The sequence below is a fragment of the Mauremys reevesii genome, linkage group 5 (assembly GCF_016161935.1).
Source record: "Mauremys reevesii isolate NIE-2019 linkage group 5, ASM1616193v1, whole genome shotgun sequence".
NCBI classification, from domain to species: Eukaryota; Metazoa; Chordata; order Testudines; family Geoemydidae; genus Mauremys; species Mauremys reevesii.
The window spans coordinates 36,321,423-36,348,280 of record NC_052627.1 but is presented as its reverse complement, the minus strand read 5'-3'; the positions used below and the strand labels follow the sequence as shown (position 1 = coordinate 36,348,280).

At 41.5% G+C, this 26,858-nt stretch overlaps 1 protein-coding gene across 3 annotated transcripts in view; it reads left to right on the top strand.

The window, feature by feature from the left end:
- The window catches only part of RAP1GDS1 (Rap1 GTPase-GDP dissociation stimulator 1), a 178,118-nt gene that overhangs the window by 42,559 nt on the left and 108,701 nt on the right, over positions 1-26,858 (top strand). For 2 of the 3 annotated variants that reach the window (XM_039540360.1, XM_039540357.1), the window contains exon 2: positions 14,534-14,644. In XM_039540360.1, coding sequence (XP_039396294.1) covers positions 14,534-14,644 — 111 coding nt within the window. The remainder of the gene's footprint in view (positions 1-14,533; positions 14,645-26,858) is intronic. The other variant, XM_039540359.1, reaches the window with a different exon arrangement.

Below are 26,858 nucleotides of genomic sequence, written 5' to 3'. Positions count from 1 at the left end.
ACACTCATAGGGCTTGTCTACACTGCGACAGTACTTAAAAAAGCTTCCCTCCCCGCCCCAAAAGACAAAAGTTTTGCTGATGCAAACGGCAGTGTGAATGCAGCTTTGTCGGCAGAACAGTGCTCCTCCTGCTGACAAAGCCAACACCGCTTGCGGGGCTGGAAGTATTTTGTTGGCAAAAGTGCCGACAAAAAACGTTTACACACACTGACTTTTAGTGACAAGGCTATGTTGACACAACCTTGTCGCTAAAAGCTGCATAGTGTAGACAAGCCCCCAGGCTTATTTCAGTATAACTACGTTGTTCAGGGGTTTGAAAAATCCAAACTCCCTTAGGGACATAGTTATACCAACCTAATGCCAGCTGTAAACAGAGTGGGAGAGCCTCTCCAGTCAACATAGCTACTGTTTCTGCGAGAGGTGGATTAACTATGCCGACTGGAGAAGCTGTCTCATCCTAGTAGCAGCTTTACTAAAGCACTGTACGTGAAGACAAGCCCTGGTACATAAGAACATAAGAACATAAGAAAGGCCGTACCGGGTCAGACCAAAGGTCCATCTAGCCCAGTATCTGTCTACCGACAGTGGCCAATGCCAGGTGCCACTGAGGGAGTGAACCTAACAGGCAATGATCAAGTGATCTCTCTCCTGCCATCCATCTCCATCCTCTGACGAACAGAGGCTAGGGACACCATTCTTACCCATCCTGGCTAATAGCCATTTATGGACTTAGCCACCATGAATTTATCCAGTCCCCTTTTAAACATTGTTATAGTCCTAGCCTTCACAACCTCCTCAGGTAAGGAGTTCCACAAGTTGACTGTGCGCTGCGTGAAGAAGAACTTCCTTTTATTTGTTTTAAATCTGCTGCCTATTAATTTCATTTGGTGACCCCTAGTTCTTGTATTATGGGAATAAGTAAATAACTTTTCCTTATCCACTTTCTCAACATCACTCATGATTTTATATACCTCTATCATGTCCCCCCTTAGTCTCCTCTTTTCCAAACTGAAGAGTCCTAGCCTCTTTAATCTTTCCTCATATGGGACCCTCTCTAAACCCCTAATCATTTTAGTTGCTCTTTTCTGAACCTTTTCTAGTGCTAGAATATCTTTTTTGAGGTGAGGAGACCACATCTGTACACAGTATTCGAGATGTGGGCGTACCATGGATTTATATAAGGGCAATAATATATTCTCAGTCTTATTCTCTATCCCCTTTTAATTATTCCTAACATCCTGTTTGCTTTTTTGACCGCCTCTGCACACTGCGTGACATCTTCAGAGAACTATCCACGATAACTCCAAGATCTTTTCCTGACTCGTTGTAGCTAAATTAGCCCCCATCATGTTGTATGTATAGTTGGGGTTATTTTTTCCAATGTGCATTACTTTACATTTATCCACATTAAATTTCATTTGCCATTTTGTTGCCCAATCACTTAGTTTTGTGAGATCTTTTTGAAGTTCTTCACAATCTGCTTTGGTCTTAACTATCTTGAGTAGTTTAGTGTCATCTGCAAACTTTGCCACCTCACTGTTTACCCCTTTCTCCAGATCATTTATGAATAAATTGAATAGGATTGGTCCTAGGACTGACCCTTGGGGAACACCACTAGTTACCCCTCTCCATTCTGAGAATTTACCATTAATTCCTACCCTTTGTTCCCTGTCCTTTAACCAGTTCTCAATCCATGAAAGGACCTTCCCTTTTATCCCATGACAGCTTAATTTACGTAAGAGCCTTTGGTGAGGGACCTTGTCAAAGGCTTTCTGGAAATCTAAGTACACTATGTCTACCAGATCCCCCTTGTCCACATGTTTGTTGACCTCTTCAAAGAACTCTAATAGATTAGTAAGACACGATTTCCCTTTACAGAAACCATGTTGACTATTGCTCAAGAGTTTGTTTTTCTATGTACGTTCACTGGACCTGAAGAAGAGCTCTGTGGAAGCTCAAAAGCTTGTCTGTTTCACCAACAGAAGTTGGTCCAATAAAAGATATTACCTCACCCACCTTGTCTCTCCAATATCCTGGTACCAGCACGGCTACAACACTGCAAACATTACTGCCAAGGGCTAATCCCTTAAACATCTATTTCTTCATTTCCTAGCTGGCAGTACAGCTGTTTAACATACACTGAATATATGGTTTACTACTTACTGGTTTAGTTTGTACCAACAGACAAACATCTTTAAAGCTGTCTTTTATGACATAACTTAAAGGAAAAACAGCCCCTCTGGCTTTGATATCCTACTGTTTCCTGAAACATGAATCACTGCATGTTGATAGGAAAGTCTAACCACCAAGCCTGCAAAAAGAGAAAAACTGGCTTGAGTCTCATTTCCATCTGATTTGGCTTCGGTGCATGTGAGACTGCTGAAGTCTCACTGATTAATTTATGAATTTCTTATTACAGTTAGGTTACACTTAAGCAGACTGTAATAGACCCTTAACTTCAGTAACACAGGGTACCAACCAGGAAATACATGAAATACATTAGAGATATGTTCAAACAGAGTATTTCTTTGATTATTTTAATATTTAATGTACAGCAGTCACCACAATTACAAATTACTGTGGACTTAACATATAAGGGAGAAATAACTCGGAAAGCTCACTTGTAATAACAGAAAATGCTGCCTTGATACTTTACTCCTAGCAATTAGTTTCAAAGGGAGATAAACATTTTTTTTTAAAGAGGTAGACCATGTTTTTGAGGCAGGTTAGTTTCTGGAAAGAAGGCATGAAATGTATAAAAACAAACAGTCCCCATGCCCCTAAAATAATATTACGAATTAATGAAATTTCACTATTAAGGAATGGCAGATACTGAACTGCTTTGAAACCACTTTATGCTCTGACTTTCTGTCTGGTTTGTGTGGGGCACCTGTGAGATCAATGACAAGAACCTTCTTTGCAAACAGAATCTGCAGCTTCATACAATGATGTGCTAATGGCTGCTTCCTGAGCGCATAGGTAGCAAACCCGTCATCAGCTGGCAAAGTTTAAAGGACAAAAGGGAAATTCAGCATAGAACAAATTAGTGACTGGTAATGGGAGCAGGTCAAAAAGCAAGGGGTACTGAAATGGAATGGGATATAATAGTTTTGATTTGTATTTTTCAGTTTTTGAATATTTTCTCTGTAATTGCCTAATTTCCAGTTTGCAACAGGAACCATTAACACCAAGCTGCTAAAATTAATGGGGCTCACTGCAGAATTTAGGGCATCCCTCTTACTGATTGCTGGGGGATGGGGTGGAGCAGTAGTGGGTGTGAGTGGAAAGCAGAACTGGATACAGACTCTGGGAGCAAGTAGCTGTGGGTGGAGTCAGGAATGTGGACCAGGAAGTTGGGTTTGCCATAAAGACAGCTCTTGGCATGTTCAACTTCCAGGCTTTTATCTTGAGGACATGAGGAGTGACAGCCTGTGTGATTCAGGGCTCAAGATCTGGATGACAGTTCTAATTGCACAGGCAGCAGAACTGGGGCTCAGGGTAACTATGTATCCCTGAGAACAGTGTGCCTCTGTTTTTAGGGCCTGTCCCAGGTAGGTTTTTTTTTTAAAATAAAAAAGTGGTTGGCACTGTTTTTTTGTAAACTGGGTGCCTGCAGGATGCACCTGCAGGTCAGCTCAGTCGGTGAAATTGAGCACATACGTACCACAAGAACCAATCCCTCACTAGGCTTATCGCATATTGCCCTCTTGCCCTGCCCTATTTGGCCCCACAAGTCCTCCCAGCCAATATAAGCTTGCCGGCCCCATCAATTGCCAGAACTGTCCTGTGCACATTTCTCAGACATCTTACCACAACCATTGCCTACGCTGCCCTTTTCCAGAGGATAGCTGTCCTTGTTTTCTTACTGTGAGGATCTGTTCATTGTACCCAGGGCAAGCCCACTGCAAACGGATAGAACTCCTCCTTGTGACAAACAGAATACCAGAGATGCAGGCAGGAAAACATAAGGACAGTTGATTACTGCAAAATAACAGGGTTTTTGCAGGAGAATATCTGCAGCTGCTTCTCTGAATGGCAGATTCCAAAGCCAGTACAGTCGCTGTATAATTGCAGAATTCAAGTCACTGCATAAAGGTAACGTGGTGGCCCTTTGGACAGAACCATCTTTTCTCACTAAAATGTCTCCCTCATTGTCATTTGAAACCAGGAAATCAATTGACCTAGATCATTGTAAGGATTTTCAGTTTCTGAACACAGTTTTTGTCCTAGGAAGGACCAAAAAGAGGGATAAAATCTCTAATACAATTTTAGAAATATTTATGTACTTCTGAGACTTGCAGAAGGGAAGCTGATTCTGTCTTAAGAATTTAAATCCATTTGATAAGAGGCATGATTCTGTCTTTGGAAGAAAGAGATTTTCAGATCTATACTTTGGTCATCTTTGCATTGTTTTTTTCTAAGCATTTCATGTAGGGAACCCTTTTCTCTGTAAATATGGCCTTTTGACATTGTGTCCTGAGAGCTGTGGTTCCTTCCTAATTCCCGCTTTCTCTTTAGTGTATGTTTGTGGAGTGGGGTGGGGGCGGGGGAAGGACTGCTATGAAAAAGCCTTCATTTTAGACTGGTGGACTTTTTTACAGGAAATCAGATGATTGTATCCAGTATTTTAGACACTCTTACATTGTACATACAGTTTCTAAGTGGTAATCTAATCTAATTTTGAGGTGTTATTTACACGATACCTATCATTGTGGTATCTGAGCCTTTCCAATAGAAAGCATTTTAATCACATATTGCAATGTAGCCACATGCACACTTTTAAAATAAATCCATGTGATGTACTGTGATGCATCCCGCAGCACCCCGGGCTGTGAGTCACCTTGTTGCTACCTGCCTCAGGGTTGAGGGAGTCTTGCCTGTGCCGGCTTGGTGATAGCTTCCTAACACAACCAGCCTGTCAGTCACTTAAGCACTCTGCTCTGGACTATAACAGCCCTGCCTTTGTCCAGTCCATCCAACCCCTGATCACTAGATATCCACAGAAATCCCAGATCATCTTCCCAAAGGAAAAGTGTATCCCAGTTTACCAGTGTTATCTTAGCGATCCCAGAACTTGAGTTCAATGGTGGTAAAAGAAAAAGAAATTTATTTAAGAAAGAGAAGAGATACAAACAGAATCAGGTGTGAGTGATGGAAACAAAATGTTACATGTAAAACAAAATCATAAGATATGAACTGGGGCATACACTTACTAATAATTACTTTTCCTATGCAATTAGGGAGATTCTCACCCCAAAGTTCAGTCTTTTGCAGCAGATGCTGGCCACAAGGACTCAGGACTGTATCTTTCATGAAGCATCCCTGCTCAGCCAGGTGCCTCCTCAATGAATGGGTGCACAGAGTCTTTCTCCACCCTATGACATACTGAATTGGTCTTTTGTCTTTATTCAGAGACAAGGCTATCCCCTGGCTGTCATATCATTCCTTTTCACTTCCAGGGGGCTTTGATGTTTATAGTTTATTTTTTATGGTTTTCCATTTACTTTTGTGGGTTGTTGCAACAATGAACAATTGAGCAATTAGCTAATTGGCTAACTAGGGAGAAGTGACAACTTTCTCCCACTTGATTGGACCATTACAGAGACTTATGATTCTCTGGTGACTCATTTTCATTCCAAGACCAGAAGGGCATAATTGTCAATATATTTATATTATTCCTTAAATATTATCTGTACACACATCAATGATTATGAGAATTTATACGTTACAAACTTTCAGTGGAGACCTTACATGCTAATCTTTATGGATAAATACCATGAAAAGGGTGAATTAGGTGTAGTAAGTTGGTCAGTTCTATGATAGGAGTTGCTTGTAAAGAATAGTGAACCCTTTGCCAGTTGGCAACAATTTGCCACTATGTCACATTTACCAATCCGCACTTTAAAGGTAAAAACCAACATTTTCAGAAGTATGTGTCTAAAGTCAGACATCAAAGGACCCATAAGCTAATTTTCAGTGGTGCTGAGCACCCTCAACTTCCACTGAAGCCAGAGAGAGCTGCAGGTGCTCAGCATTGCTGAAAATTAGGCTGCTTGTCTTTAAGTCCTTAAATATGGATTCAGATGCTAACTTTGGGTACCCGGATTTGAAAATTTTGGCCAAAATGCACAATTTCTATATATAATTGTCTTGTTAATGAAGTATATGAAACAGCAAACCACATTAAAATCTACTTACTTTGTCTCTTACTCCTCTGTGTCTTTAAATTACATCAGAAATGAACTGAGGCAGAATCCTTCCTTCCCTTTCCAATTTTTCTTTTTCATTTAGCTGGGTATAACAGGAACAAGCAGCAACATTTCCCCAGTCCCACAAGGTCCAATGCTCCAGTTCTTCAATGCATTGTAGTGCCTAGTGCAGGAAGGATAAAAATGTCTCTCAAATGAAGCACTTTTGAGGTGTGGGGGATATTTCATTGCTTTCAGATGTGCTTGGAATCCCCTTTTAATGCTCCCCGAGGTATGTTAGAGCATATTTGTATAAAGACAGGGTTGTTTTTCATGTTTAATTGCATAGTGGTTAGTTTATTTATTTATTTCCCACCACAGACTCTTACCAACTCCAGTGTCTTATCTACTTACAAGAACTTCTAGAACTAGTTAAACATGTCAAATTCGGAACAATTGAGAGGAATAAAAGACACTTTTTCTGGGAAATATTTTCACATTTTTTTGACCATCTCTACCAAGAATACAAATATTTTTCCCTCCACAGTTTTCTACTTAATTTGACTTGCAAATTATGAGATGACTGACATTTATTTATAATGTCTTTATACAAAGAATAAAAAGAGTTGCCTAGTTAATGCTCTAGGTGTCCTTGCCACAAACTACAAAAACACCTGCAAAACACCAGATTCCCTTTCCCCACCCAAAAATCTGACTGATCTTTATAATTGAAGATTCCTTGAGATGCGCAGTATCTGGACCAGAATTTTGACAAGGCAGAATCCCTCCTACTTGCTTCATTATGTTTAAGAAGGACCATGTAGCAGGAACTCAAGATTATTATTAGAAGCAGCCTCAAATATACTGTCAAGGGAAGATAAAGTGTTTTGCAATTGATTATCCTTTGAATGGAGAGGATTGCAGATTGTATTTGTTTCCTCTCTATATCAGTGATGAAAAGGTGACTCTCATGGCAAAATGAAGTTGATTGGTTGCTTAAAGTAAATTTTCAAGAAGAGTCTGTGGACATTTGTATCCAATAAAGAGCAAAATATGTGCAATTCATTAAATACTATTGGGGCACTACTGCTATGGGAAGTTGGTTTTCCAGCTAGCTTCTTTCACAAGTTTGTGCATAGTTCATGCTGTTTTTCTCTTCAGTGTAGTCAGTTGTTGGATACAGTTAGAGAAGGGATAGATTCTGATCTCAGCTTTGTGTGCAATTTGATTGTTACTTGAGACTAGTGTAACTGAGATCAAAATCTATCCTGGTGGGAGTTGTCAGCAGTGAAAGTGCAGTGTGTGGTTTGTGTGTGTGGTTTGTTTGTTTGGGGATTTTTTGGTTGGTTAATTGATCATTTTACAGTCTACTTGCTCATGGCAAGCAGGAGGCTTTCCCAGGTGAGAGCCATCAATTTCTGCAGAATCAAAGTTTTCATTTTATATATATTTAACCCTTAGGGACATGAAGATAACTTTCCAAACATGAACTAAGTATAGCTGATGCACTACCCTCTTCCTAAGTCTACAGGTAGAAAACTGCAGTGCCTTCTGTATTTTCCACTGCATGCATCCGATGAAGTGGGCTGTAGCCAAGGAAAGCTTATTTTCAAATAAATTTGTTAGTCTCTAAGGTGCCACAAGTACTCCTGTTCTTTTTGTGGATACAGACTAACACGGCTGCCACTCTGAAACCAGTGCCACAGTTGCTGCTCACTCTTTACCATAATGTATCAGAGTAATGACCGGTTTTTGCTGCTGCTCTTCAGATCTCTGTAGGCAGCAGTGAAAATGGCACGCATCAGGTCAATTTCACTTCATTGCAGCATAGGGAAGCTATAACCAGCAGCAGAGGTAGACAGTAGAATTGATCAGTGGTAAGAAGGACCCCCAAAAATGGAAACTTAAGGGAGGATTAGAATAGCAGAAACTAGTATATTATAATAATCATTAATAAAACACCACCACCACATACACACCCCTTTGCAACAAGTATAAAGCTTGGGGATGGGTACAATAGCTAAGAGACATCCCCAATTCCCATTGCAGGTTCTGGGGTGGGAGGAAACCTGTGAGAGAGAGAATACTCCTATTGTCAAGTAGCATGGAGAGGTTTAAGTGTAAAGCTTCACATTTATCAGGCACCTTCTAGAGGGAGACCTCTATAAAATATGAAGCCCCTGAGTGGAGTCTAGGAACGGCACCCGGGTAACAGTTTCAGCAGCCTCCTCTTTTCCCAGCTGTGCAGAAACTGGGGTGGAAGCAGGCTTTTGACTGAGGGCTTGGCTACACTTACAATTTGCAGCGCTGGGAGTTACAGCGCTGGTCATGCAGCTGTGTAGGGCCAGCGCTGGAGTGTGGCCACACTGACAGCTACCAGCGCTGCAGTGTGGCCACACTTGCAGCACTTTCCAGCGCTGTATTGAGAGGTGCATTGTGGGCAGCTATCCCACAGAGCACCTCGTCCCATTTTGGCGCTGAGTATTGTGGGAAGGGGAAGGAAGTGTGCGGGTCATTCCGCTTCCTGTTTGCCAGCGCCCCGTGGTGCATCGCTTCACATCCCAGCATTCACTCTTTCTTTCCGGCAGCGTTTGGCGCCATTGTGAGTGTCTTTCTGTTTTACTCTCTGTGTGAATCGCGATTTCTGTGGCAAATGGAGCCCGAGCTGCTGAGGACTGTGCTGATGAGTGTTGCCAGCACAACACGTTTGGCAGTCGAGCTATTCCTTCAGCTCCAAAGTGACAGTGAGGAGTCTGACGATGATATCGATATCGATTCTCCTGCCGCGTGTGACACCAAAGTGCTTGTGGCATTCACAGAAATGCTCAGCACCGTTGAACGCCGCTTTTGGGCTCGGGAAACAAGCACTGAGTGGTGGGATCACATCGTCATGGAAGTCTGGGATGACGAGCAGTGGCTGCAGAACTTTCGTATGAGAAAAGCCACTTTCATGGGACTGTGTGCTGAGCTCGCCCCCACTTTGCGGCGCAAGGACACAAGATTGAGAGCTGCCCTGACGGTGGAAAAGCGGGTGGCTATTGCAATCTGGAAGCTGGCAAATCCAGACAGCTACCGGTCGGTCGGGAACCAGTTTGGTGTGGGAAAGTCGACCGTGGGAATCGTTTTGATGCAAGTTTGCAAGGCAATTAATCGCATCCTGCTAAGAAAGACCGTGACTCTGGGGAGCGTGCAGGACATTGTGGATGGCTTTGCACAAATGGGTTTCCCTAACTGTGGAGGCGATAGATGGGACGCATATTCCTATTCTGGCCCCACTTGGCATCAGAGTCGTTAATCGTAAGGGGTATTTCTCTATGGTTCTCCAGGCGCTTGTGGATCACCGCGGGCGTTTCATTGACATTTACACAGGCTGGCCTGTAAAGGTGCATGATGCACGCATCTTACTGAACAGTGGCCTGTTCAGGAAGATGCAGGCAGGGACTTTTTTCCCAGACAGGAAGATCACAGTAGGGGATGTTGAAATGCCCACTGTGATCCTTGGAGACCCCGCGTACCCGTTACTGCCTTGGCTCATGAAACCCTATACAGGGAAGCTTGACAGGAGCAAGGACCGGTTCAACTACAGGCTGAGCCGGTGCAGAATGACTGTGGAGTGTGCTTTTGGGCGTTTAAAAGCTCGCTGGAGATGTTTGTATGGGAAGCTAGACTTGGGGGAAAGCAGCATCCCCGCGGTTATAAGCGCTTGCTGTACCCTCCATAATATTTGTGAAGGGAAGGGTGAAACATTCAGTGAGGCATGGACCACCGAGGTTCAAGTCCTGGAGGCTGAATATGCACAGCCAGAGAGCAGGGCTAATAGAGAGGCCCAGCACAGGGCTACAAGGATTAGGGATGCCTTGAGGGAAGAATTTGAGGCTGAAAGCCAACAGTAATGTTTGCTGCCTTGCATGGGAGTGAATTGCACTGCTTACACTGTTATTCTATTATCCATAATAATAATATGATTTGCAGTGCCTCTTTCTTTACTGGGCTAAGGTATCTTTCACTATCTGCTATAATAAAGACTGTTTTCAAAGCCAAGAATTGTTTTATTGAAAAGAAAAAAACTTCCTTGACAGACAGACAGACACACAACATTTCATGAACACAAGAGGGCAGGGGTGTGGGTTGGTGAACTCTACAGTCACAAGTTTGCATATGCCCTGTCTGGAGTGCTGTTTAATGAATCCTGCACTTCAGGGTGCATATACTGCATGGTGATGGGGGTTGAGTGCAGAGGGTAAGGGTGGTGGTAGGTATCAGGGCTGGTTGGGGAACGTACAGGTGTTGGAGGCAGCTGGTGGTGGTAAGAACCTGGATGCTGGAGAAAGGTGGTTTGAGCTGACATTGGGGCACAAGGCACAAAGGACGGGGCGGGTGGGGGAGTAGCACGGTAGTGCTCTGCTTGCATGGCAATGAGTGACTCTATAGACTCCGCTTGGCGCTCCAGGATGCTTAGCAGCCGCTCCGTGCTTTTCCTCTTGGCCACTGCATTTCTATGCCGGTTCCTGCTTTCCCTCTGGCGGAACTTGCTTTCTTTCTCTCGCCACTCCTTCAATTCTTTACTCTCTCGAGCAGAGTGATTAAGAACAGCTTTCAGCATGTCCTCTTTGCTCTTTCGGGGATTTTTTCTCAAATTTTGAAGCCTCTGTGATGTTGAACATCTGGGCAGTCCAGTAGTCAAGGTCACTGTAGAAACATAAATGACAACATTTAACACGGGCAGCATTGTATCCACTATCTCCAGACATGAATTGTTACACTGAGGGAGTTCTCACTTCAGCATTCTTTTCCACACACGCATAACACAACAGAAGCCACGAAATGGTGAGTGAGGAGTGCTTACTTATATAGGGAGAAGTGGGGCTTGAGTGATAGAGGGGGGCTGGTTGCTTCGGGTAATCTGGAGTGCTAGAGGGGTTGAGTGAAGATGCAGATGCAGGGGTGATCTTATCTCCCTATCTCTTCACTAAAGAGTCTCCCAACATTTTTCACAGGACTTAATCCTGGAAGATGTTTCCCTACTGCGAGTCACTAGGGAACAGCGGGGGGCTCTTTTAGAGCAATGTGGATTCCGCCCGGGACCCTATGCGGCGTGCCTGTGTTCAGAAATGGTACCCCCAACACTGGCAGCAGAGTGGCGCGGACGCGTCACCGTCACTGGGACAAGGGACACAGTGGCTCTGCCTATAAACCTGCGCAGGCATATTGCCCACGCTCTGGATGAAGCTTTTGCTGAGATAACTGAAGCAGATTACCGCGACGTGATAGACCACATCAACGGGCTATTCCACATTTAGAGGCTGGCATGCATGCAGCCATAACCCCCCTTCCTCTCCAGAAACATTCCCACCCAGAAAATAAAAGCCGCTTACCGGTAACCCGCTCCTCTGCTTGTCCTTCTGCAACTGCTGGCTGCTGCGATTGGGTACTTTCCTCCTGGCTTGAGAAGAGCTCCTGGCTGCATGCCTCCAGGGAATCTGCGGTTTCTTCCCCCATCCCAGGAGCTTCACTCGCGGTTTCCTCTCCCCCCCCCGCCGCCTCCTCCGCCTCCTCCTCCTGTCCCCCAGCCTGCTCAGAAGTGTCCATTGTTATCCTGGGATTGGCAGTGGGGTCACCCCCAAGTATCTCGTCCATCTCCCTGTAAAAACGGCAGGTCGTGGGAGCAGCTCCGGATCGTCGATTCCCCTCTCGGACTTTGTAATAGGCACTCCGCAGCTCTTTAACTTTCACCCTGCATTGTAGTGCGTCCCGATCATGGCCCCGATCCAGCATGGCCCTTGATATCTGCTCAAAGATATCGTAATTCCTACGGCCGGAGCGCAGCTGTGCCTGAACAGATGCCTCACCCCAAACACTGATGAGGTCCTGCAATTCACCAGTGCTCCATGCTGGGGCTCGTTTGCCGCGTGGAGGCATGGTCACCTGTAACTGATTAACTGATTGCACTCCACACCTGGCTGCAGCAAACAGGAAGGAGATTTTTAAATTTCCCGGGGCATTTAAAGGGCGGGTCACCTGAGGCAAGAGCAGTAGAGTGCAAACTGATGTGCAGAGTGGCTGAACAGGAATTCTGGGATAACTCCTTATTCCCTGGAGGACAATTAAAGCGCTGGTGAGTGTCCACACCTGCTGAGCAGCGCTGGATCACCAGCGCTGCACTCCTTATACCCCTGCCGGGATGGGTTTTCAGCCAGCGCTGCAACCAGGGAGTTGCAGCGCTGGTTGTGCCCTGCAAGTGTGGACGGGGTGTTGTTGCAGCGCTGGAAAGCCTCCACCAGCGCTGCAACTTGTAAGTGTAGCCAAGCCCTTAGGTGTTGCCTCCAGACAGTGGGACTCCCAGTTTTTGTATCTATGTCTAGTAGATTTAGTCCTCTCACGCTAAGTGTTTGCTGAAGTTTCCAAGCTCTGTGTCAGTATCTGGATGAGCTGAGAGTAGGTGCCTGCAGGTAGGTGGGAGAGAGACAGAGAGGAGATACATTAAAAAAAAGAACCACAGTATAGAGAGAAATTTGCAGGGAGGTGAGAAAAGAAAGAGAAAATGGATAGGAGGAGGTAGAGAACACAATGTTAGGAAGTAGTAAGAACAGCAGATCAAATATTACTCTGTGAATGTATCTTTTGACTAATTTCACTGGTCACTGAACAGTTTATCTAACAAATACATTTTTTGTGGTTGTGAACGAGCCAGCTGCCTCCAAGCACCTCCTCCCACCCATGGTCTGACATCATTCTTCAGGCACTTCAGTTTCCTTCTTCAGCTCAGGGCTCCTTAAACCATCCTTAAATCAAACTATCAGATGAGCTCTTCCCTGGTTCATCAACACCTCACTTTGGGGGTTAGTTCATCAGCATCAAACCAGTCCCAAAATAAAGTTTTCAGAATCCCCCTCAAGTCCATACTTCCAGTCTTTCCTACTGGTGGGCTCCCAAGCCTTCCCTGACTGAAGTCTTTTCCTCAAAAACTCAGGGTTCCCTGTGGTGCCTACTTTCCCCAAAAGTATCTCACGCTCTCTTACTCTTCCTGAGCATGCCTCTCTCTCTACAACTTTCTGCTGTTTTTCATAGGGGAATCAGCTCCTCCATCCCCAGCTGGCTCTACTAATACAACCCCACACTCCATCCCAGGTGTTGTAGGCAGGGCTAATTGGACAGGCCTGGCTAGGTCTAGGCCTCTGCCTCTTAAAGAGACAGGTCACCTCACTACACACCTTTCCTGCCTTGAAACCTTGCTTGGCCCCTAGGCAAGTTCTACACTGTTTATTTCTTCTGTTGTCCCTTGCTAGTCTGTTTTTCCGGTGGGGGGAGGGCAGGGCAAAGCAGCTGTACCACACTGTACCTCAGGATTCAGGTCAGGGCCGTTAGATTACTCAGTGTAGAACTGTAGAGAACTACACAGTTTTTAATATTACTTATTTTGAGTAACTGTCTCTGATTGCTGATTGAGTTGGCATGGAAACTGAATTACCACTCGTTTTTTAAAAGGATAGTCCATTCAGACTGAGGTTAGTCATCAGCCGGCAAAGTGAAAAGACTTATATTGCAGCTGTTAACACTTATACCTTGCCTCTGAATAAACAGAATACTTGAGATGCTAGCACTGGTATACTCAATCACTTCTATGAGAATAAGTGTTCCTCCACAGAAAACAACACTGCGTGTTTTGGGGGAAAAGTGTTATTTCATAATCTGACATATACAATAGGACTCTCGTTTCCAGAAGCTTCCTTATGGATCAGTTGAATGCAAATAGTAACAGTTTGTGTAATCAACACACACAGTGCTTATGCTATTATATTTGATGTCCTTATTTAAAAGGCTTTTAGCCTGGCCCTTGTTTTTAACTGGGTTGTGTATGTGCATAACCAAGATGGAACCCTCTGGTGTATTCAGAAAAATCTACAGCTAAGCAGAAAATGGCATTTGCAATTACTTTTTCTCTCCTCTTCCCCCACTCCCTTCCTGTGAATGAAAACATTCAAGAGGAGTTCACTTTTATCATTTTCTTTTTCTAAGAAGTAAAATGGAAGCAGAGATACTGCTGCTGTTTTTTCAAACCAGCTAAACTGAGGGAATACTGCTGTTAAAAAAGTTGTTCAGTGACATTTTATAAATGTGGCATCTCATTCTCAGACACAGAATGGGAAGTGTATACTTAAATTAAGAAAAGCTTGATTTAACCAAAACCTTTGACTCTAGGCTTCTCTAAATCCTCTGCACACAGACACAGCTTCCTTCCTTGTTGAAATAGGAGCCCTTTACCTTAGAGTAACTACTTGTGCTCTAAGCATGTTAGCTCATGATCGATGAAGGCACTGATTTTTCTCCTCTTCATGTTAACCAAGCAGATAATCTAAGTGACGCCTTGAAGAAGCTGAAGATAACAGCCATTGAGAGCACAGCAGATAGCTTGGAAGGATGCTTGGATTGCCTGCTTCAAGCCCTGGCTCAAAACAGTAAGTTTTATTGTCCCTTCAAATTTTGCACCATATGATCAGATCAGTAAATGATGGAGGTAGTGCTGTAATGTGAAGCAATGCAGTTAACACAATCCATAGAATTGCTGGATTGGCTGTTCTATTAAAAAGAAAGTCCCATATAACTTGTGTGCGAATCAGATAGTGACAAAGATAAAAAAAAAAAAGATAGTGAAAGCCATGGACATTCACAACAGGCATAGCACAGAGCTAGTCCCTGGCATATGGGGTAAGTTACTTTTCCAATTGTAGTCTACATTCAGAAAGGAAAGGGCAAGGTATTTCTCTTTCAGATCAAAAACTTGTGCACTATTGTGCTTGGGTAGCATGAGCATGGCATTCAGCACTTTCACTTACTCTGAGTAAAGGTGGCACAGGTTGCCAATCCAACCATATAGCACATTATTTTCCGAACATGTCTGATCACACATTAATCTCCATGATGTTTCCATTAGAAGGGAAAGATTGGATTTCTAAGTACAGTACAATCTTAAACACATTGGATGATGACAGAACTAACATTGTCAAGAAGAAAATGAGATGGCTTTTGTTCCCTAAGCTCTACAGGGTCCTGTTCCACAAACAGAAAAATTGTAGGGAAAATGGAGACAGCAGTCTATAGAACTTGTCCATCTCTAACTTTCTGATTATGGGATGCTGGCAGAAGATGTGAAAGAAAGATCCATGTAGGTTTCAACTTCACATACTTTGTTAGGGCCAATATAAATAATCTGATTGCATGTATTAGGTAAAATGAAGTTTTTGATTAGAATTTTTCTTTTTTTCATTTTTGAACAAAATAAACCTCTGCTATACCTGCTCTCTGTAACATATCATAAGAACATAAGAACATAAGAGAGGCTGTACCGGGTCAGACCAAAGGTCCATCTAGCCCAGTATCTGTCTACTGACAGTGGCCAATGCCAGGTGCCCCAGAGGGAGTGAACCTAACAGGCAATGATCAAGTGATCTCTCTCCTGCCATCCATTTCCATCCTCTGACGAACAGAGGCTAGGGACACCATTCTTACCCATTCTGGCTAATAGCCATTTATGGACTTAGCCACCATAAATTTATCCAGTCCCCTTTTAAACATTGTTATAGTCCTAGCCTTCACAACCTCCTCAGGTAAGGAGTTCCACAAGTTGACTGTGCGCTGCGTGAAGAAGAACTTCCTTTTATTTGTTTTAAACCTGCTGCCTATTAATTTCATTTGGTGACCCCTAGTTCTTGTATTATGGGAATAAGTAAATAACTTTTCCTTATCCACTTTCTCAACATCACTCATGATTTTATATACCTCTATCATGTCCCCCCTTAGTCTTCTCTTTTCCAAGCTGAAGAGTCCTAGCCTCTTTAATCTTTTCTCGTATGGGACCCTCTCTAAACCCCTAATCATTTTAGTTGCCCTTTTCTGAACCTTTTCTAGTGCTAGAATATCTTTTTTGAGGTGAGGAGACCACATCTGTACACAGTATTCGAGATGTGGGCGTACCATGGATTTATATAAGGGCAATAATATATTCTCAGTCTTATTCTCTATCCCCTTTTTAATGATTCCTAACATCCTGTTTGCTTTTTTGACCGCCTCTGCACACTGCGTGGACATCTTCAGAGAACTATCCACGATGACGCCAAGATCTTTTTCCTGACTCGTTGTAGCTAAATTAGCCCCCATCATGTTGTATGTATAGTTGGGGTTATTTTTTCCAATGTGCATTACTTTACATTTATCCACATTAAATTTCATTTGCCATTTTGTTGCCCAATCACTTAGTTTTGTGAGATCTTTTTGAAGTTCTTCACAATCTGCTTTGGTCTTAACTATCTTGAGAAGTTTAGTATCATCTGCAAACTTGGCCACCTCACTGTTTACCCCTTTCTCCAGATCATTTATGAATAAATTGAATAGGATTGGTCCGAGGACTGACCCAATACTCTCCTCAAAAGCCCATATTAATCAGCTGATCTGATTTCTCTTCCAAGATGCCATTCTGCAAGTCATAATTTCATGGCTGTGTAAGTGTAAGATATTTTGTGAAATTTTAACACTAGAAGCTAAACACTGTTAGAGATGCTTTACAGATTAAATAACAGTGTCTGCAGGTCAGGAAGTAATGTTGGTGCATTTTTTTCATCCTGAGTAGTTCACAGGGAGACCTTAATCAGGAAAGTGTCATGCCTGGGTTTTTTGCTATTGTTGTTTGTTTTTGATCAAAATTCTCTTCAAGGAAGAGAATCCATGCTTTTCTAGAATCCTTTGAAAAGTATCTGCAACATTTACCACCATTGAACACCTTCTTGTTTAAAGAGTATGGGATAGGAAGAGGTGTTTGTGATGTGAAAACATCCAAGGGCTTGGAGTTAAATGAATTGTGTACCATTATCGGTGAGGGTCCATAAATAAATCCCAGTACCCAGCTAATACGTGCAAAATGGTTCAGGTTGTAGCTAAGGTAGAATTTTATGGGTCACTGCAACATGGGGACTGTGTCTGTTAGCTCCCCCTTATACCGCTGAACTCAATTCGGTGTTGGTCAAGTCCTTGTTATGACCCAGCCCCTGCCCCCTTCAGCGTAATGGAGAGTTAGAAGCCCCATAGTGCTAGTGGAAGCTAGACAACCCTAGGTCTCCTGGGTTTCGAGCCTTCTTCTCCAAAGCACTTGGCTGGAGTGGGTGGGGGAACCCAGCCCCTCCTCTCCATTGGGTTGTTTGGAACCTCCAGAACCAATCCTTCTCAGTCCTCTTTTTCCTCTTTCTGTTGTGTCATTCTAGTTTTTCTTACCTGATGCTGTTTGTGGTATCTCTTTTTCTCTGTCTTTCTCAGTGTCTGCTTTCCTTGAGTATATTTTTTTCTGTCCTCCCACCTCCCTCTTATTTCTTTCCTGTATATTCTTTAATTTCCTCAGATCTTCTTACTTGTCGCCTGTGTATTCCGCTTCACCCTATCCCCATCTCTTATACTCACTTAGGGCTTGTCTACGCTTAATATGCTGCAGTGGTGCAGCTGCACCAATGTTGCTGAGCTGCTGTAGCATTTCAATGAAGACGCTACCTATGCCAACGGTAGAGCTTCTCCTGTTGGCATAGGTAATCCACCTTCCCAAGAGGCGGTAGCTATATCCCATCGACATAGTGTTGTATACTCCAGGAGTTAGGTTGGTATAACTGCATCGCTCGGGGTGTGGATTTTCCACACCTCTGAGCAACATAGTTATACCAAGATAGGTTGCTAGTGTAGCCCAAGCCTCACACACAGTGGCACTGCTCGCCAACACATACACACACGGCCCACCCCTTCTCACCTAGCTGTTCTAGAAGGAAGAGGAGAGTTAATCCCCTGTGGCCATTCAGTAGTTCTTCTCTCTGCTGAAACAGCTAACTAGGTTGCCAGCAAATTAGTGCCAGTTATGGATATTTTCCCAGGAGAACCAACAAACACCCAACAGCCTTCAGATGATACCTTTCAATCCTGGGCTGGAATTGAACCAGCCACTTGGAGAAGAAAGTCACTGTAGCTCATTTCTAATTCCTCAAGCCATTCAACTCCCTGAGTATATGTTGAATATTTTTGAAAGAAAAATCGCTGGATAGATTTTAAGATTACATCATTAAAAGGCAGAATAATTTTTTTCTTTTTCAAAAAAACTAATATCACCCTTAATGAAATATGAAGAGTAAAATGACCCATCCTGGTATCTTGGTATATTACTGAGAAACACTAAGAAATTCTAGGGATTCTTCAAATTAGCAAAACCTTACTTCAGAGCATATATGAGGGGACAAGCTGCCCATCCTAATAAAGGAAAAGGTTACAGTTTAGGGTAATTACTCTATTTTTGTGTAATTAATTTTCTAACTTGACAGTACCCCAAAGGAGCTGATAAGTTCCATTAACTTGGAAATGGAGAATTATGCGTTTGTGACACAAAGACTAATGCTTCCAACCACAAAGTGGTTTATGTGCCACTCTGTTTATAGCTATACCTGTGATGTGTCGAGAAAAGTATCTTTGCCAATGGCTGAGTATCAAAAGCATGCAAGAGATTTTTGCCTAGTCCAAAATGATGATGTTGTATAGAGATGATCTCAGTGGAGGCCTTAAAGATGGTCTACATAACACTAATCCATTTTAGGTTTGAAGAAAGCAAAACCAAAATAACATAAGGGTTTGAATGTAAAATCAAACAGCAGTTTAGCAACAATGGATAAAACTTTCAAATAAGACAGTCTCTTTGAAAGACAATTGGACTTAGGTTCCTAAGTACCTAAATCAGTTTTGAAAATGTGGCATAGGTGCCTAAGACATTTGGGTACTGTTGAAAAATTGACCAAATGTCAATACAAACAATTTCTGTTTTGCTTTAAACTGTGAGAAGCAACATACTTTTAAAAAAAAAATCCTCTTAAATTATTTGTTGGGTTGCACCTGTTAATAAGTTTGGTCTAACAGATTGCTGTAAGGGATCAAGCTTCCTAACTTTGCAGCCAGTGGTCAGTTATTAATGATCCAGTAATATATTATGACCATCCTTCTCCCTGTGCCTTCTAAACTTCCTCTCCCTAATTAAACATCCTTCCAGGTCATCATGGTATATAGATTCTTTGTGGAGGTGGAATGTGTGTCAAAGAGATGAGCATGCCAGTGGTGATTAATGTATTCACAGGCTAAGTAATTGCTGCATAAAGAGTTTTTAAAATTGACTATTGTGGAGGAAAAGAAAGCTCTTCCAGTGGAACTGTTGCAGGTGGTGGACAGTCTGGTGAACCCAGGCTGCTGCCACCTAGAAAGAGGTTTGAAAATGGGACTGTGTTTTCATAATAAAAATGTACAGTGTCTAATAGCAGGCCCCTGATCCCAGACTGTGGCCTCTAGGTACTACTACAATACACAATAATTTCTTTGTAGAGGAATTTTCTTTCTTCAAGAATAAGACTGATTGGATTTGTACTGGATTGGATGCTAAATTGTGGGGCCAGATCTATGGATGCTAAATTGTGGGGCCAGATCTATGTCCAAAAGAGTCAAATCCCATGGGCCTGATTCTCCATTACCTGGAGTTTTGTGTAGTCATTTATACCAGTGCAAAATGGATGTAAAATGCTGCCATTCTCATTTAGTAGTGCTTTACCCATTTTACAACTGCCCTTGCTCGGAAAGTCTGCCTCATCTCCCTGCCAGCTCACCCTCCTGTCTCCTTATAATGCCGTCAATACCTAAAAAATCTTCATCAGGAAGTCTCACTCTTCCCTCACCTCTAGGAATCTTCCAGGGAACAGCAGAAGGGAGTGCTGCTAGTAGAGACAGAAGAGAAATGCCAAAAATATTGTTTAATAAAATCTGAACACGCAAAAAGTACAAAATTAAACAGAGGGACAAGGTGGATGAGGCAATATCTTTTATTGGACTAACTTCTGTTCGTAAGTGAGAAGAGTTTCTTTGTAAGCTCAAAAGCTTGTTTCTCTCAGCAACAGAAGTTGGTCCAATAAAAGATATTACCTCACCCACCTTGTCTCTTGAATATCCTGGGGCTGACACGGCTACAACAACACTGCATACAATAATAGCAGACCCAGCAAGAGTACTCGTGCATTGTTGTGCTCTGTGCTTTAGGGATTTGACAGCTACGTGCATGTGTCCCACAGACAGACACACGAACACAATCTCAATTGTCCTGCTGGTGGGGAAGGGGAGAAAGAGAGATTGAAGCAAGTAAGGTATGTCTTAAAAACTATTAAAGGTAAATTAAAATAAAGCTCCAGAATAAAACTATGGAAAGGAACCAAAGGAGTACTGTATATCTTAAGCTAAAACAAGTAGGCAGTGTCTCTTTAAATACTAAAACTCAGACATCAAACAAAATTAAGGATGGAATAATGGCAAATTGTGTGTACCATTAACATAAATAATAAGTTTCATTGTTTCATTAGTGCTTCTCTCACAGGCATAGCAGAAGGAACATTTTACCTTAATAGACAATAACCGGAATGCATTAGTGTCCTCACATAAGGTCACTGATAAAACAAGAGACCATGGCCTAGTAGGATGAGAGGAGAGGAAAGTTCCATACTCCTCACAGAGCAGAACTGAAGCAAGTTCAAGTCAAACATGTCATCTGAAATCTAAAAATGTGATCCTCTGTTTTGTGAAGGAAAGGTTTTGATACTACATCTTCATTTTAGGTTATTTTTCTTTTTATCTAGATATTTACTTGTGCTTTAAAATCATGATATCAGGTCCTTGCCTGAAGCAGGAGGTGTAGTTGGAGAACTAGTGTGCTGTACTGCAACAATATACTATGCTTAAATAGCTCTCAGATTTGTCACATTTGGAAGCCATAGACTTGAGTCTATATCCTGGTTAAAATCTATTTGAAAGGATTAAACCTTTCCAGACCATATCATAATTTTTTTTTTAAGTTTAGAGGAAATTTTACAGTACTGCTCCACAGTCTGCTCATGTTCTACAGACTGTCCTCAGAGTACATGGAATAAGGCCATAATGACAATTTTACAGCTAGTCTGTTCTTTTGAAGGTGGAATTAAATAATGTCTAGGTAGGTAGTTCAGAATATGGCTTATATAGGGAAAGTCCTGTCTCATTTCCATCTAGCAAGGTCAGATGTTTAAACAAAAATATCAGTGTTCGTGCCAAAGGGAGCCCCTGAATGTAAAAGGTTAGATTCGTTCCTCAATTTAGTAGTTGTATAATACATAGGAGCCTATAACAGGCTAATATAAATGAAAATGAAACTGCTATTATAGTTCATTATACTATATGACATAGAAAGGGTCATTTTAATAGAAAGGCGCCGAGTAACTTTATTTTTAAAATGACTAAAAATATTTAGTTTTGTGAAACAGAAAATGGGAGGGCAACTCTTATGAATTGTCTCGTACTCGTTCCATCTCAGAGGTGTGACTCCCATTAGTTTAGCCACAGAGGTTCTTCTACATACCGTAAGGGAAACCATGATTACAGCCAAGCAAATAATCATAGTTATTAACACTGGCTATTTTATTATTAAAGAAAGGAAAAGAAAACATCAAACAAAACAATACAGCACAAATGATAAGCTGGTTATGTCTGTTACAATCTCTTCTGTATGCCTCTCTGTGGAGAGCATTTAGCAGAGATTACACCTTTGAGAGTGGACTGCCTCTGGGGACTTTTCTTTAGTAAGTGAAGACAAACATATATTTAGGCATGACAGAATTCAATTTTTATTTTTTTTTTATAATTTTGATGTATGAGCTCAATGTTTATTTTTAAGTTTTTTATTTTTATCAATTTAAATTTTCACAGTTGCGAGAAATTATGGAGTGGTCAGGCAATAACGGGGAGTCAGACAACAATTATGTAAGGGCAGTAGATATTGAAATTCAAAAAGGTTAAGCATTAGAATTTAAAACACAAATTGTCAACTGCACATGTCAAAATATATAGTGTAAGTATCCTTAAATCAAGCTCTAATAAGTTCTCAAGTAGCATTTTTCTCTCTTTGCCTATCTGTAAATTTTGATTATTGTAGACAGAAATATTTTTTCATTGGCTTGTGTGTGTACCCTGAAATTGATATTTACCGTTTATGGATAAATCTAACCCTTCTAAGCCTAAGTATATTGTTTCTGAAATTTGTGAGCCCAATTTAGTATCTCATAGATACTTAAGCTGTTTATAATTGGGCAACAGAACTTGTTAAAGGGCAGATGGCTCCTGTTGGTTATTATTAATAATCAAGCAGTTTATAACTGGGCAAAGTAAGCAATCTAACTAAATCCTATGAAATGGAAGAAAATATTGAAATAGAAGAAGCCACTTAGGGAGCTTTCTTAAGTCAAGCCAATTACAAATATTAAGAATCTTAAATCCAATCAAATCCCACTATTTTGCTGTTTACCAGTATTGAGCCCCATCTCCTTTTCAAGAATACATGGTCTAACCATTGGTGATTAACAGGAGAAACAGTCGTCATCTTAAAAACAACAGGATTTCCATATCCCAGTAAAATCATTACTAGAGTTTAAATCTAATAGTTGGCAGTGGCTTAGTTAACTTCTCTCACCAATCCATGTGGAAGTCTTGGGGTGGTTTCCTTTGGCCGCTTTCTTCTTGAGTCACCTCTGTTTTTCTTATTTGTCTGTGGCAGCCTGCTTGAAAAGTTTGACAAGATAAGTTGATGAGTGCTTGTTGTTAAGAGTAGCAGAGGGTGTGTGAGTGGGAGGGATGCTCACTTCTGAGTTTTTTTTATATTCTTCTCTTTCCTATTTCCATGAAATTATTAGAAAACACACAGATTTCGGGATTGTTTAGATTCAGATTGGCTTAGTACCTCCATGGGTTGTCCTTAGGAGCCTCTTCATCTTATGAATATGTAGTTTGTTAATGTATATGTGCATTAGAGTTATAATTATTTATTGACAGATGTATTTCCTTTGTCTTTGTCATGGGAGATTCTCAAGAATATCTTTAAAGTTAGAGTTTTATCTCTTTATTTACTCAATTTCTGAGGAATTTCTTTAATTTGATTAGAGTTCAACAGGAAATGAAATACTGTTTTAAAGAATCCAAACACTTATGTCCTTTATAGAACGTTTTTTAGTTCTCAAAAACAATCTTTTTAAACTTAATGATTTCTTCAACCGTCCTTAGCTTAAATAGTTATAAAAGAAGTTGTTGATTCTTTAAAACAATTTTTAGAGAGATAATTCTTCTTGTCTTCCTGAGTTGAGAGAGGGAGTAACTTGAGTACTGTTATATTAATGGGGAATTAATTATTACTAACTATTCTGAACTTAAATGGCTTCTTACATTAGTAATTATTTTAACAAGATCATTAGGCTCCATGCTGGTACATAAAGCATGTTACCATTTACACAGCAATGATATTAGGAAATTACATTAGACACTTTGTATTTAGTTAAAATATTTGCAAATGTGCCATTCTAAATACTTTGGCATTTCAACATTTAAGAAATAAACAAAGGTTTAAAACATTTCCAACTACCTATGTTTTTCCTAGACATATTTCTGAATGAAACATTTAGAGTAATCATAAAATTAATTTCAGCAAGGATATATCTAAAATTCTTTACTTATAAGTTTTTCTTGGGAGCATGAAAAAAGTTCACTTTGCATCAAGATATTGCTCTGATAACACAACCCTACATTCTTGTCACAATCAAGTCTTTTCCTAAATCATGAATTTGTTTTGTGAGTAAGGATTAAGTTTGTACCAAACTGATATTTTATATAAACGGAGGTGTTTTAGTTTAGATGAGACATTCTTATGGGTAATAAACATGGTTTTATGGCTGAGGAGGACTATTTTCCTGACATTTGTTTGTCTCCTGGGTGACAATGCAGAATTCCTTTGGTTAGCCTGAATATTTAATATAATTAAATAAACAAAAAATATATGCATGGGAAGGAAGTACTTTTCTCCAAGCACCATATGTATGAAAGTAATGATAAATATATATCCTAAGCATCAGTAAAGACGCAGGCAAAATTAATGTTGTAACAAAAATGATAATAACTTTATTAATATCATTTTTGCATTAATATTAAGGTTTGTCTACCACCGCTGTCATAATAAAATGACCTGGACAAGTATGTAATAGAGGAAAACCATATCTATAGTGGTCTCTCCACCTCAGGCTCCGAGGAAGGCCACTGTGCCTCACTACAATATCCTTTAACAGTACATAATAAGTCAGTAATTCCATTGGAAGTTTCTAGTGACATCATAAACCACAAGACTTGATACTTTTAATTGGTTGTTCACATCATCATAGCTCAGAGATTAAAGTATTACTTTATATACACTTTGGGGGTATACTTTTAAATAATAGATGCAACCCCATCCCCTGCCACCATGTGAATGTAACGTTAGGGTTAACATTTTAAACGAAAGAAATACAAATTTGTCATTCCCACAGCAGCTGTAACTTGGCCAAATTGCATGTACGTATGATTATCTTACAGAATACGGTGCTCTCTTTAACTGCTTTCTGCATATGTGCAATGTGATTGAGTTATGGGTTGCTGTGGAAACAAATTAATTTCCTTACTTTCTGGTGTTTAACTGTTTAGTGTCTGACAATTTCTATTTCATTTCCTTTGCATGCAATATTTAACCTTTAAATGTGTTAAAACATATTACAATTGCTTTTCTTATATTACCCACAATGTGTCTCATATTTAATGGATTGGCAAGTTGTGATGGCTGTCAGAGCTCTTAACTTCTTTACTCAACCTGCAGCTTTTTCTTCTGTGCCTTTCAGTCCCTCTCTACTGGTCTTTTGATACTCACAGCCTGGCTGGAGTTGCTATGTCTTTTGTCTAGCCGTATGATTTATCCTGCCATTTGTTATACAAACTAACTAAAACATATACACCCACTTACAATACCAGACAAAATACTAGCAAGCCAAATTTAGCCAAATATTTTTAGTCGGTATTTGGCTAGGGGGATATTTATCTAGCCAATCCCATCTGAGGCCCAGGAGTGAAAAGCCTCCACCGATGGTATCTTTAGGGAACGTATTATCCACCCTCTCCCTACCATTTATAAAATATATTCACACAGAAAGAGAACTTTGTCTGAAGGGGTGTTTATTCATTTTTATGCACCAGCACTTGTGACTAATGCCAGTCACTCCTGGTCACTTGGCTTGGCTAGAGGCACAAAGTAAAACTTAGAAGCTTAGATGCCAGGAGACTACAGGTTGAACCTCTCTAGAACGGCACCCTCGGGACCTGACCGGTGCCGAACCAGAGAATTTTCCAAACCATGGGAGGTCAATGCAGAATGCCAGAGGCTCTCCATAAGCGCGAGAAGTAGGGGTGCAGGGGGGTGCTGCTGCACCCTCAGGCTTTGCACCCAGCGTGGCCCCCCACCTGGGGGCCCCACTGTCACCTGGGGTCCCAGCCGCCGGCCCCTCACCCGAGGTCCCAGCTGCCAACCTCTCAGCAGGGGTCCCAGCTGCCAGCCCCCGGTCCTCCCTCTCCCTCCAGAGCTTAAATGCCACAAATCAGCTGATTCACGGTGCTCCAGAAGCACTGGGAGGGAGGGAGGAGGAGTTGGTAAGCGCGGGGCCGCCGGCGCACGAGAGGCGCAGGGGGAAGTGGGCAGAGGTGGCATCTTGGCACCAGTGGATGCTCCGCACCCACTAATTTTTCCCCGTGGGTGCTCCAGCCTATGCTGGACCATGGATGTTGCTGGACCAGGAAGTGCTGGATTAGAGAGGTTCAGCCTGTACTAGTGGAAGGAGCAGAAGAGAAAACACTTATTAGAAATGATTTAAAATAACAGGCACATGCTACATGTCTTATCAGGCTCAACTCTGTATTCAGTGGTACTTGTGCCACACCCTCAACGAAGCCAACTGACATTAGCTGGAGTACAACCTTCAGAGATTATCCCAATATAATTAAGAAATAGCAGTTCTGGCATAAATTGGCATAGCACCATTGATCTCAGTGGAACCACATGCATTCACACAAGCTGAGAATCTGGCCTATTGTTTCTAGAAGGAGAATATGAAAGCTTACATTTTCCCCAGCCTCCACCAAGAACGGTCTATAAATTGCTAAGCTTTTTCTAGTTTCGATTTTTATAGGATGACTGTGGTGCATGAGTCCTAGATGACAACAGCCGCAGAGAAATAGAATCTGTCATGCTCCATATAAAATGTTGGATTCTACAGAACCAGCCACAGGAATTAAATTTTATATATATGAACATGTACATGTTTTTCCATGTTTGATATATGACTTCGCTGTCAATTCTTGAATTAATTAGGTGTACACAGAGACTAGTATGTTGTAGTCAAGGGTGAATTTTATTGATATAGAAAAAGGCAGCTGTAAGTTATATGCATTGCAGCTTTGTCATAGCAATCAAAAAATGGATGAGGAATTGCTGTGCCACAGAAGTTTACTCCGATGTGCTACAGAATTATTGTGGCTCTACAAAGAAAAGCTGCCAGTAAGATTAACTTCACTTCTAAGCTCCTAGTTGATTTTGTGTTTACTATTACTACATTTAATTCGCAGCTGGTTTACTAACATGAAGCCACTTTTCTGCATAATGAGCTAGGGAAATAAGCAGCTTATCTGGTGGCTACTTGATATAACTTGGTAAAAGAAAGAAACTAAATTGTCCTCTCCTGAAGAAAAATCCATGGG